The sequence below is a fragment of the Calidris pugnax genome, unplaced genomic scaffold (genome assembly GCF_001431845.1).
Source record: "Calidris pugnax isolate Ruff unplaced genomic scaffold, ASM143184v1 scaffold180, whole genome shotgun sequence".
NCBI lineage: Eukaryota > Metazoa > Chordata > Aves > Charadriiformes > Scolopacidae > Calidris > Calidris pugnax.
The window spans coordinates 1,570,270-1,583,781 of record NW_015090916.1 but is presented as its reverse complement, the minus strand read 5'-3'; the positions used below and the strand labels follow the sequence as shown (position 1 = coordinate 1,583,781).

At 44.5% G+C, this 13,512-nt stretch overlaps 1 protein-coding gene across 1 annotated transcript; it reads left to right on the top strand.

The window, feature by feature from the left end:
- Positions 1-3,405: 3,405 nt before the first annotated feature.
- Positions 3,406-13,233, top strand: LOC106892394 (mucin-17-like). Its single transcript, XM_014949557.1, has 5 exons — positions 3,406-7,666; positions 8,206-8,445; positions 9,345-9,501; positions 10,667-10,796; positions 11,826-13,233. Exons 1-5 carry the CDS (start codon positions 3,714-3,716, stop codon positions 11,975-11,977), a joined length of 4,632 nt encoding a protein of 1,543 aa, XP_014805043.1. The 5' UTR covers positions 3,406-3,713; the 3' UTR covers positions 11,978-13,233.
- The last annotated feature ends 279 nt before the right edge of the window (positions 13,234-13,512 follow it).

Here is a 13,512-nt window from a genome sequence, read left to right as displayed (position 1 = left end):
CTGGAAACGATATCTGTCAGCACCTAACCTGTTGTATTATCTGCTGGACTACATTTTATCAGTTTGCTGAAGGGTGGATAACAGTTTATTGTTATTTCCCTCAAAAGCAATCACTTTGTCCTCAGTGTCTTTTGCAGTGCTTTTCTGAGCTGTCATTGTGCTACTTATCTGGCTTTTGCTCATTTTTTTTTACATATGATTTCTACTGCACTCACAACAGTCGTGGCTATGTAATAACGTTTTCACTTATCTCCTTAACCTGCATTGCCCTAAACTTCCTGTCTCCAAGAGTTTCTCTCACGATTTGTGCGTGTGGGTGCCTGGCATTAAAAAGATGCCTGATCTACACTACGTAATATGTTCAGGTGAATATTTGCACCTTGGTCACTTCAGGGCTGACCAAAAGTTAAAGCATGTTATTAAGAGCATTGTTGACATGCTTTTTAAACAGTGACAGCCATGGACTTTGATAACCTCTCTAGGAAGCCTTTTCCAGTGTTTGACCACCCTCTTGGTACAAAGATGTTTTCCAATGCCCAGTCTGAACCTCCCCTGGCACAGCTTTAAGCCATTCCCACATGTCCTATTGCTGGATCCCAGGGAGAAGAACACCTCCCTCTTCACATGCCCTCCTCAGGAAGCTGTAGCAAGCCATGAGATCGCCCCTCAGCTTCCTTTTCTCCAAACTAGACAAACCCAAAGTCTTCAGCTGCTCCTCACAGGAGGTGTCTTCCAGTCCTTTTATCAGCTTTGTTGCCTTCCTCTGGATGCATTCAAGGACCTTTGCATCCTTTTAAAATGGTGGGGCCCAGAACTGCACACAATACTCAAGGTAGGATTTTAACTCTTTCTTCAGAGATAAAGAGCTGCCTTGCTTAAGGAACCTCTCATGTTGACAGTCACGTTTTTGCTACACAGGTGAATACCCTCTCTTAAGTGTTAAAAATCAATTGATTCCAATTGGTGCAGGCTTTCTTTTTTTCTTGGAAGAGATTATTGGCTGCTGTCTTGCCTAAGCTCTTATAAAGTAACCCAATACTCTGCCCTTCCAGAACAAAGACAGCAAATGCCCATTGCTAAGAGGCAGCAGTGACTCCTTAGCAAGCTGCTTCCTGTCTACATTGTTATTGGGGTGACTCAGGAGCTGCTTCACAAGATGCGGGGAAAATTCCCCAGCTTTATTCTGATTGCAGCTGGACTATTGGATCTATCTGGTGAGTGACTTGTTTTGTTCTAATTTCAGTTGCTGCCTTTCTGCCTTCTTTTCCTCTATAATGAGTGAGCAAGAAAACTATGCTAAATATTGTGCCATCAGTCTTAGGTGTGTGGCAACAATGAAATGAAGGAGCAACCTCCTTCTGTTTGTGCAGGTGCTGTAAGGCTCAAGATGTTTTGTTATAGGAGTATTAGTGGCCCCAAATCAGCTGTGATACTTACTCAAGCTAAAGAATATATTGTCTCCTTCAAGCAGGGGAAAGCAAAGGAAAAATAGTCACTTTTCACAAAGTAGGTCCATAGCAGAACTGAGGATCAAATTCGTGTCCGTTGAAGCCTTGCTCAGAATATACTTTTCCAGGCACCACTGTTTATCGCATTAAGCACGGGCTCCCCTCTTCACCATGCAGTAACACATTGTTCTACATTTTCTTTGGGAACAGCTGTCCTGCCAAGTATTTCTGATAGCATGAAATCAATGATGAGTTTGTAATGCTGTTGTGCCTCAAACAAGTTCCTAGGGCTGCTGTCACTCATTGCAGGGAACCAGTCAGCCTTTGCCTTCTACCTCTTACTGTGTTCCTGTGAGCATACCCTCCAAGTGTACATAAAATTAACTTGGCTAATGAAAGCAGTCTTGTGTTTTCAGGCAGAATATTCTCTTCTCTTCAGTAAAGATAAAGGGGGGAGTGTGTCAAAGAATTTTCCACCCAATTAGTAATTCTATTCTTTTTGTGCATTTTGTTTATGTCTTTTTTAAATTACATTTTAATTACATTGTTCCATTGCAAGGAACATTTGTATTTGTAGATATTTAGACCACCTTGATTCAGTAAGTGCATGTCTTTGTAGACAGAGCACTTGTGTTGCTTTGCTGAGTTGGGGCTGAACTATGGCAGTTCCATTTGTTTATACAAAACCACAATTCAAAATATTTTACAGGTTTAACATAGCAGTCTTCATCATCCATTAACTTCCATTACTTTTTTAGCAATGTATCATCAGCTTTTTGGGTTCCCTTATACTCCTTACCCTGCTCACTGTTGACTGAAAGTAGCACTGGTTCTCCAAGTGACCCTAGAGAAGTTATACTCTCCTCTTAAGGCACTTGGATGCCAACCCCAGGGATTTCATCTGAAGCAAAACTGCTAAACCTCTGCTTTGCCTTTGTCAAAAACCACAACTTAAATGCATAACACTTAAATGCATAATCACTTTTTAGCTTTTAGATAGGTGTATTTGCTGGCAGGTGCCTAACAGAAAATGTTTGAAGTTTTTGTAGAGGAAAGTACACTGATATTTTACTTCATGGTTTGGAAAGTATAATTGGGAATATTAACCTCTGAATGTGAAAGCAGAAAAAAGTAGAATGTGTAAAAGGTACAAAGCTAAAAGTAGAGAAGTTATTGTGTTCTGTCTGCTCTGTGTCACTGCCACAAAACAAACCAGCTTTGTCCTGCCTGGTCACCCAGTATGCATCAAGAAACCTGTCATAGGACTGGGATACTGGGGGAGGAGGAGGGGTTAACAAGGGCCAGGTGAGTGAGCTCATTCATGTATATATTAGTCTTGCTTTGCTATTAAAGAGCTACCAGCCTACCCTCAGGCAACCCGAGGGTTTTAGTCTCACTGCATCTTTGGCTGTCATTTATATCCTTATACAATTAAGATAAAGGGTTTCTCTCTGGCTGGTTAATACTTAGCATCATTATGGCAGGAGTACGAAGTGTCATCCTTCATGTGACACTGAATATAAACAGCAGAGGATCTGATGTATAGCAGCTGGCTGTAAGAATGGCAGTGCCAGAGCTGCCCATCCTCCCTCGTGTATAGTTCTGAATGGAGCCTGTGGCCACTTAACTTTTACGCTTCCCACTCAGCCTGTTGGAAAGCACTGCTGCAAGCTCTTAAAAGTTCATGTGCAACTGAATAGGCTTCTTTTCTGTTCATTAGGTGCCTCCAGGAATGAACATCATGTCAGTGAAGTATTAGGCCTGAGTCTTCCTGGAGAAGTCCAACCAAGAGCTGAGAGCAGCCCAGTGCCCAGCGAAGTGTTTTCTGTTACAGAAGATAACTCAGATGAGGTGACCTTTAATTTCCAGAGTCCAGGAGTTGATTCTACCAATGAAATGACAGCTAACTTTGTTCCTGTCCATACAGAGACAGCTGCAAAAAGAACAGCCGTGCTGCCTAAAGAGTTGGTTAGAGACTTGGAGGTGCCTGCGCAGCTGCACACAGAAGCACCAGCTTTAAAGCTCCAGGATGGACACCCATCTCCTAGCAAGCTCTTGAGTACCATAAGCAGCCCTGCCTCCACAAAAGGAACACAGACCACCACACGTCCAGAACAGCCAGACAGGTCACTGCAAGAAAAACCAGAAAATACTACTGAGGCTGGTTTCAGTCCTACTAGCTCTAGCTCTGGGCTGCCCCAGCCCGTTCTCAGTGGAGGGACACAGCAAGACTCTCCTGTCTTTTCCATTCCTGTCAGCAAGCAGATGGAGATGCCAAGTCCTAAAACGTCTCTTCTGACTTCAATGGTAAACTTTCATCCTCCAGGAAAAGAAATAGCAGCATCCCCATTTCCCACCAGAATTAATATTGCTTTTGAAAGTGCAAGGGTGGATTGGTTACCAAGAGGAACTCCCCCTACTAGCAAAAGGCCAAAAGACCCAAATCCACAAGTCCAGCCTGACAGGAAAGCTGGTGTGACACCTGTATACCTGAAGAAGACGCAGAATATGGATGCTGAAGTTACAACTTCTGCATTCCTACAAAAGCCAGCTTCGGGGGACCTTGATAGAGTCTATTCCAGAATGATGCAGACAACTGCTATTCAATTTTCCCCTGTTTTATCTCTGAAGCAAGAAACAACAGGCAGCAAAGCCAGAAACTCGCCAACAGCTGTAATAAATGGTTCTGGACATCAAACCCAGTTCCCTGCTCTTCAGACACGCTCACAAGGCTACGTACATTCTTCTTCATTATTGATGCATCTGGAAGCTCTGGGTCATGATGACTTACTTCCATCTCCATTTCAAGGGCCCATTAGCACAACTGATAGAAAACAGCCCCTCTCTTTGTTCCAGACTCTCAACTGTACTAAACAGCATGTTTCCCAAGAAACCAACAGGAGCTCTCAAGACATCACGGTTCTCGTTTTGCAAAGAGATACCAATCCTCAGACAGTGACAAGTAAACCTGAAAAACCCAGATTCCCTGGGAGCCCGCAGACTTCTGCTAATTCATCCTCATTAAGCCAATCCTGGATTTCTATATTAAAACTTCCCCAAACTACTAAAGAGCTAAAAGGAGTAACATCTGCACTCTTTCCAAGTACATCTACCTTTGAGAATGCAACCATTCAACCTGTAAGCACTTTTGATTCTGTTCATGCAGGGCTTCAGCCACCAGGCAGATCTTTTCCTGCTTACACTGGAGTGCAGCTAATGGGCATCCCCACTTCTGCTGAGAAAGGACTTCACATACCAACTTCATCTACATCTACTGGTTCTGGGTCTCAGGTTCAAGGCGTTTCTTCCCCTCCTGTATCTCAGGAGATCTTCCCTGTGATGCTGCAGGCGAGCACAGTAGAAGACTCCCAGAGAAAGAAAAGTCTCCCAGAACAAATAGATAAAACTGTTTCTCCCCCACTGACTCCACAAGCCACCCCAGTTCCCAGCCTCTCTGGACTGCATGACAATGGTAACCAGAAAGTCCCTCTTCACAGCTTTGCCCCTTCAGCCTCCCAGATCCAGCAAGCTGGCAGCCTGGTAGCCTTTGCTTCAGAACTGCCCTCACTCCATGCACAGGAAATCCAATCCAGCTCAACAACAGCACATCCTGAACCGGTGGTGCCTGGTGTTTCTGATGAGACCCCAGCATATCTGGCACAAGCACTAGTGCAGCAGTTCGGTATCTCACATGCTGTAGCTACCAAAAACCTCAGTGCTTTTAGAGCTGGTCAACTTACATCATCCCCATACTTGTACTTTCTGCTTAAAAATGCTAATGGTATGATATGCCTGCAGCCCATGCAAGATTCTCCTCTACCTACGAAATTCCCAAACGCCAGCATTGGGGGTCTGATTTCCATTCAGCAAATCCTGGCAGCATCAAATTCTTCAGTGCTGGACCTTGCAAACCTAAAAAATCTGACTCCTTCTAGCTTAATTCTGGTTAAGCCTGTATTTATCCTTTTGCCCACTGACAGACCAGATTTAGAGATGGTGCCCCCTCCTGAGGGTGAAGATGATCACAAAGCTGCCCTCTTCTTCGTGAACAAGCAAGATCTGAATTTAGGTACTCCTGAAAGCAGCCATGATATCCCAATGAAAACTAGCTTCTCTTATCCTACTAGTAAGTCATTGAGGCCTGAAACTACTCTCGCCACGGCATCTAACCAACAAGCGGAGATAACAAAAGTAACTTCTCAGCCAGTGCTAACTAATCCTAATTATACAGCCACAGCTAGTTTGTTTCAAGCTGTTACCTCAGCATCAAATCATTTGCTGGACCCAGGGGTGAGGATTAGCACTACGGTGCAGGCCACGCATCTGCACACATTGCCTGAAGAGATGCAAGTACCTGCTCCCAACTCCCAAGAGGCCAAGGGGTCTGATTTGCTTTTACTGAACGGTACGTTAATGCCTTTCACCTCCCCTGTGCCATTAGTAATGTCTGCACAGCATAGCCCCCATATTTCCCCCAAAGTACTTTTCACTGCTGACAAGCCACAGTCTTCTGTAATTCCTTTGCTGTCAACAAAGGGAGACTCGGATTTTCAAATGCCTGCCCAACCTCTGTTTACTGTCACAGGGTCTGTAGATCAGGTTCAGCACAGTAAGGAACTAATACTGCAAACTACTGGCCATCACCAGGGCTTAGTTTCCATACCTGCCTCTGTCCACGCTCAATGCACAGCGTGTTCGACCTTGCACTCAGCCGGAACCATAAAATACCCGTTAAAGTTGTTCACAAGCATCATGCCTTTGCAGTCCACATCACAAAGCCTCCTAAGTACTGAGTCACTTCAAAGGCTGCCACCACAAGTTCAGTTTGTACCCAGCACATCATCAGCTTTCTCCACGCTTCCGGCTGGAAATGATGGCAAAGATTCAGCAGCAGGCAGCACAACATGTTCAGGAGGAGTTACAGTGTGTGGTAAAGCACCACAAACCCTCACCACTTCTGTAAGACCTGATCTTACTAAACATTTGGAATTTACACCCATTGTTCCTAAACCCTTTACGATGACAGAGAGACCAACAATAGCACTCGCACATACTCCATTTTCAACAAAGGTTCAAATGAAAACAGCAGTTCCTGGGGAACTTTTGGCTGCAATTACCCATCCAAGGGTGTATACCAGCTCTCCGGCAAGCCCACCTTCACCTGTGTCTACACACATTCCCCCACTATCAGCCATGAAACGTCACCAAATCCATCAAACCCCTACTAAATTGTTCTCACAGGCCAACATGGGAGAAAATACAAAGCCAACTGAAATCAGCACAAGTTCAAGAAAAATAGGAACTGGTAAGATCTTGGGAACAAGCATGTCTCTGACAGCCGTGTTTAACACAAGGGCGCAGCAACCCCTTGGGAATAAGGTTGTTTTAACTCCAGTACAACCATCTGTGTCTGCAGAAACTACTATGGCTCTTGAGAGACAGCCTAAATTGATACAGACCACATCACAGTCTTCATTAGCAATGACTTCTCACTCTGCAGCTAAGAATGATTATATCACTACTTCACTTGCAAGCAAAAAAGCATTTCTCCTGCCAATATCAACTATCCGATCTGACCCAAGCACGGTGCTGCCTACAATTGCCAGTGTGAACAAATCAGCTGTGGTCTCTGCATCAACAGAGAAGAGTGAGGACATGCTAGTGAAAGGAGATGCAGCCACTGCTAGCCAGCTGCCCACTCAGGCATCCATGTATTCGTCGTATCAGCCATCAGCACAACACCCTTTGGAGAAAGTATCACTGGAAGATAACACTGAACATGAGACTGGCCATTCAAGCCCTGGCGCTGGGCCATCTACATCAGAGGCATTTTCTGTCTCTGCTAATAGGCTTGTAAATAAGGTCACTAATCAGTCTGCTGTTTTGAATAAAATAGCAGTTAATGATGCTGAGATGCTTCTAGCCAGAGATCTAATCCAGTCCCTTCCAAGCATAGAAAGCCCCTCGTATTTCTCTCAGAGTCTGATAGCACTTACGCCACATGGGAATTCCTTGCTGAGTGTTGCCAGCACTGGACAATCAGAGAGGCTGTTCTTGAACACAGAGGCAGAAGACATGGTTAGAACAGACAAAGTAACAGAAGAAGCAGCTGAAGGCTTAGTAACTGTTCTAACACTGCTGGATTCAGGACCCAGCGCACTACTGAGTGAATCACATCAGAGGAGGGTTTTGCAGTCAGATGCGACCATTCTGAATGGGTAATTATCTCAGTGTAGTTGCTGTTGTATACTTATACTGTGTAATTTAAGGAGGGGGAAGGTAATATCCAAACTGCTCCGTGGGCTCAGTAACATGAGTATGCTGTATTGTGGTTTTAAAAACATTTAGTGCGTGGAACAATGATACCGCACTAAAATAAAAAGGGTCTTTTCACATTTCAGATAACAATATTGTCCCTTAGTCCTAGTTTTCTTTTTCGCAGTAGCCTATGATGCTCTGCCTCTCCTCGCAAAACCAATCTACATAAAATTTTGCAAGTGGGAACATTTGATATAGCACAAGTGCTCAAACGCTCTAGAAAAGAAGGTAGATATTCCCACAGTAAAACACTTCCAAGTTCCCCTCAGTTCAAATGATTCTGCAGAGAGGCAGGAGGTGGGAAGCTCTATTACATCAGGGTCTATGTGTTGCTCATTTGTTCCAACTTACTGAGGAAACTCACCCTTGATGCTGTTTTGTTCCTAACAGGCTGTGGAGCCTGTCTGGGCCTCAGCTTTTTTTCCTTCTTTCCCTAAAGCCTTGCAGTTGTGAGTGATGATGCCTGCGGCTCCGGTAACTACACTGTGCAGATGAGCCTGCGTCCTGCTGCAGAAGCAGGCCCTGTGGCTGAAGGGTCAACACCTTCCCAGGAGACATTCCTGGCTTTAATCGCTGTGCAGAGCAACAACAGCCAGCCTGAGCTGCAGGTCCGGTCGTGCTGTGTGACACCCTCCGCCAGCCCAAGGGGACCAGGCGCCATGTGCTGCCTGTTCCGCAGGTCAGACACGGGGCCACAGGGGTGGGCACAGCATCGCACTGCTCAAGGGGCCTGGGCTGGGAAGGGGTTGGTCCTTAGAGGAGCCTCTCTCTTGTATCCTGTGTCCCTTTGGAGTTCGGAGTAAGCTCAAAGCAGTGAGAACAAGTCCAAGAGTGTTCTGCTCCTGTAGCTGTCTTGTAATTAATACCAAGGGCATGATAAGACACATAACCCTCAGGGAATAAAAATCTCCTTTCACCCTTTGATTTATGTAAAAAATCCATCCCGCTTCTCCACGCTGTGCTGTCACAGCTGCCAGGTTTACAGCACCCTCCTGCACTTTCTGCGAGGGGACGGCACAGCGTGGGAGCGGAGCAGAGCAGTCAAAGGGTTGGAGCCAGGCTTCTCCACAGGCTTCCACTCCACCATCAGCATTTCACAGCTATTCTTGCCTAACCTGTCTGGGTTGAACACAGGGAAATTGGGGGATTCATTAGTTGATGTTTGTAAAACCACTCGGGCACATTACATTGTGCGTTAGAAGCGCTACACATTATTGTCATCAGTAAAAGAGCTTTCTGATTTGCCCATATTGGCTATAGTAGGAGATCACCTCTGCAGTATTTCTGCATTTGTCTAGGTCAGGGAACGATTATCATGCTATGGCAGCCATTTTGACAGTTCTAGCAAAATCAACCTCCAAGAAACAATTCTATTGCTCTAGGACTGCGATCTGCATCCGCTGTACAGGGTAGGTACAGCCTGAGATGTTGACGTATTGTGGATTTTTGTTTAACTCTGACTCTGTAGATGCAGGTACCTGTCTTAGAACTTGCGCAGACCGGTGTGAGCAGATCCCCCTTTTCCCTGCCTTCAGTCAGGGAGAGCTGGAATTTGAAACTGCTATGTGTCCTTGCTAGGTTGCCATTTGAATGCAGACACATCCAGTTACTGCAGAGCAGTAAGTCCAGAGCTGCTAGCTTCACCATCCAGCTGTTCCAGATGCTGAATCACTCAGTGGCCTATTTGCACTGTGAGCTGAATGTCTGCCTACGTGGCAAAACTGGATGTGAACAGGTATGTGGGACAGGTCCATTCTCACTGTTCTAAGGAACTTTTGAAAAGATCTGGTGCTTACAGCAAGTACAGTCGATTCAGTATAGAATCTTGATGGTAGATTATCGAGCTCCACCTTCTTCCAGCTCATACAGTTCTCTCTTAATCTCCTGCATACTCCGTGTCTCCTAAAGTCCCAGCTGAATTTCTACTCTCAATTTAGCTAACTAAGCTCATGGTACTTTATTTTCACTTTACATGTAATCAGCATGTCAGCATATCAACAAATAAGCAAGTAGCAACCGTATAGGAAAATCACAAGGAAAAAGCTTAGCAGAGTTACATAATTTTGCATTGCATAATTACATTAGAGGGGTCAAATCTGTCTCTGGATTGTCCTGGGTCTGGGATATGGAAGTTTTCAGGCTTCCACAAGCTTGGAGGGCTCAGGGATAAAGCTACTGTGAAATACTTGGCACCGTGTCTCACACTTAACCATAGGCCACGCTGTGGATTTAAAAGGCACAGCACTACAGAAGTAGTGTAAATAGGTGTTTGAGCAGGACATAAAAGAGAGATTCATGAAAGTTTGAATGGTTGAGCTGCATGGTAAAGCTAGAAAAGTTCTGAAAATTCAGCCAGTCAGGCTGAATTCAGCCAGTTAGGCTTCCTAAAAGCCTAAGGTGCTTTTAGGAAGCTTTGGCAGGAATTAGAAAAACATTGTATGGGTAGGTGAAAGATGAAAGCCTGCATCTTGCTTATGCCCTATTTGCTCTAGCAGTAGTTCCTGGTCTGCAGACACAACCATTGGGCCTAAAAAGAGAACTGGACTCTCTGGGAAAGAACTCAGCCACGTCCTGTAATGGCCACCACATCAGAATCATCCCATATCTGGTCAATCTCTTCATTAAAACTCTGGAAGATGAGTTAATGATATGAAATGGTAGCAGTAGTTGCTAATCCCTAGGGAAAAGGAATGAGGGAAGAGGGACATATGGGCGGGTCCAAGCATTAGGCATCTCATTTTTTGGAATGAGAGCAGAGCTGGACAAAGACTGAATCTGAGGAGACCTGTTCCGATCAGCACTGTGTGTGATGCTACCGACTGCGCGCAGTCACTGGTGCAGGAGATTCTGTTCAGGCACCATCACTACACTTTCTAACGTTTTTCATACGTCTTTCTTAGGACTGCTTTGAAAGTGTGGAGCCACTTCTCCAACCAAGTGACAGGAACAGTTATGGAAACCTGCACAACCTGATCTCATTTGGTCCAGTTTTCAGAATGAAGAACAAGTTTCTATATAAACCTGTGGAAAGTGGGTCTCCTGTTTTTAATTTTCTCTCTCGGTCCCTCTTTTGCAGAAGTTTCTGTTTCACTTTTCCTGCTGTAAGAAAAACAGTACACTTCTAAAAACATTCTTTACAGCCAGCTGATATGACTAGATTGCATCCCAACAACTCCCCACCTTTATTTTGGCCTTCTTAAATCTCAAACATGATGGTTAATCACTATCAAATCCAGCAGACTTTCAGCTAAGAGAGGCAAATGCATCCTCTGTGGGAACTGAAGCTTTAGGAGGAGGAGAGGGGAGAAAAATGTGGCAGTGTGTCCTCTAGCTAAAAAGACTTTTCCTGCATGTTGCAATATTTTGGTGAAACATGTTGACGGAAGATTAGGAATGTCATTAAAATTACTTTGAGATATATTCACTAACTTGTTCCTTCAAGTGGCTGGGTTTTAAATGCAATGAGATGGGAGAAGTCAAGGTATAGGGACCGCCTCTTAAATACTTTTTTTGTTAGCATTGCAGCTTTTAGAATGAAAGAGTAATGCAATGATTTGTTGTACTAAGCTTAGGGAAGAGTCTCCGTATTTAGGGGTAGTTATCTGGTACAGCAAGGAAACAATATCCACAATAACTGGACAAAAATCTCACTTAAGAACATTAGGTTGGTCATGAGTCCTTTCTTTTTTCTTTCTGGTCAGAGCTGAAATACAGCAGCTGGTTAATGTTAATTAGACATTGTCCAGCTATTAGAAAGGAGTGATGTTGAACCTTATACATCATGAACATGAGAGGTTTCTTAAATCCACTGGCACCATCCCTGAGAGTCACCCAGCTTCTTGTGTCTTTACTTTTTTATGCAAAGAATATTTACTGCTGGGATCTTACGGCAAAGGCAGTGTGTTTGAAAACACACTACCCACTCAGACTACGCAATAGATAAAACCTACATACCTGCTTGGCATGCTATAAAGACGAATGGGAGTTTAACCTTCTCTTTCTTCTCCCTCCCTCTCTTAACACTGTTCACAGCTTGATGACTTATTTCTTTACTTCCAGGTCCAGATTCTGCCATGCTGGTACCCATTCTGCTGGGATCCCTTACTGGCTTTGCTGTCTTGGGCACTGCATTTACAAGCCTCTGGCTGCATCATAGACAGAAAACCAAAAATACATGCTATCCACAACTTGGAGAAATTCATGGCCTGTGAACTACGAGCAGCTGAGTGGTCCTGCAGATCCCACCCGACTGCTACAATGATCAGAAAAGCAATTGATTTTGCTTTGCACGTTGTATTGCTTTTGTAGAGCTTCTGCTGACCCAGGGAGCAAGATACTCAATCTCTGCTTTGAGTACGCCCCTCCTTCCTTTCTTTCCTTCTGCATGAGCGACTCCACAAACTGCAGAGTAGAGAAAGAACTGTAGTAGTGGTCTAGCTATGAGGGAGAGCAGAGCTTAATGCAGTATGTGCAAGCACCAGCATGGAGTCTGTTCCCAGAAACAGGAAAGCAGACAGGAAATAAGGGTACAGAAGAGCCACATAAAATAAAGCACTGTAGACTAGAGCCAGGTCATCAGGGAGAACAGATTGTTAGGAAAAATGACGAAACCAAATTTACTGACTGGGAATCAGGACGGGACTCGAGCTCCAGAGACCCAGCTTTTCTCACATCTAAGGAGCCAAGTGCCTTTATCCTTTGGCTTTACTCAAGTCACTGGTTTCTCATGTTTGGTGGAAGTGAGTTTCCATTAACTGCCCGTTTGTAAAAACCCACACAGTGGGAGAAAGTTAAGAATGCAAAAACCTTGTCTGTAAAGCTGAATTTGAGAGCACATGAAAAGAACTCACCACATTCAACTACTAGGTCCAGTCTCTTTACTGGTTTTGCCAGAATGCAAGCAGGAAAGGGGCAACAGCCAGAGTACCTCGTGTCAAATGCAACAGAGAAGGAGCTTGCACTCCCACCTGGATCAGTCTTCCTCCTCTGAAGAATTTCTTCAGATCTGATATCCAGCTAAAAATTCCAAACCAAGACTCAATGACAATTACTTTTCACAAATACTAATTATTATTTGTACTGCAGCAGCCCTGAGGAAACCAGCACCACATTGTATTTGACATTGACTTAGCTACAGCGACAGGCATTGTGCTAAGTTGTTAAAAACATATATACACAAGGCCCAGACAAGTGTCATTAAATCTTTTTTACAGCTGGGGATAAAGCAACTAAAAGCACACATACACCAATACCCTGATAGAGACAGGAAGGAATTAATCTTGCTTGTGCTCCAACCCTGCTCTTTAACCAAAGGACTGTTCTCTTTCCTGAATTAAGTTTGTAAACAGTGTCTCTGAGACTGACACAGCAGGTTCTGTACAAAATAGCAACGAAAGTAATAGCAACATAAAAAGCTGTACTACCTTTTTGCACTAAAATGTACCTGAAATGCAGTTATATTTGAAGTACAGCAGCTTCTTCTAACACAAATAGCAGCACTTTGTGGTTCTGAAGGAGTCTGATGTGGTGCCCAGGTACAGCTGCGGGCAGAGCGGGGTACTGCATCCTGGACACAATGGGGGCCATGACTGGGAGGAGAGGGGGGATCAACAGCTGCCTTGCAGCGAGGTGTCAGCGATCGCCTTGGCAATTTATCTTTGCAGGCAGGTCGGGAACCGTCTTCAAGGGGATTGGCAACAGCCTTTCTGAGTACAGTAATCAAGCGTCTCAGGGAAGAGGTGTTCAG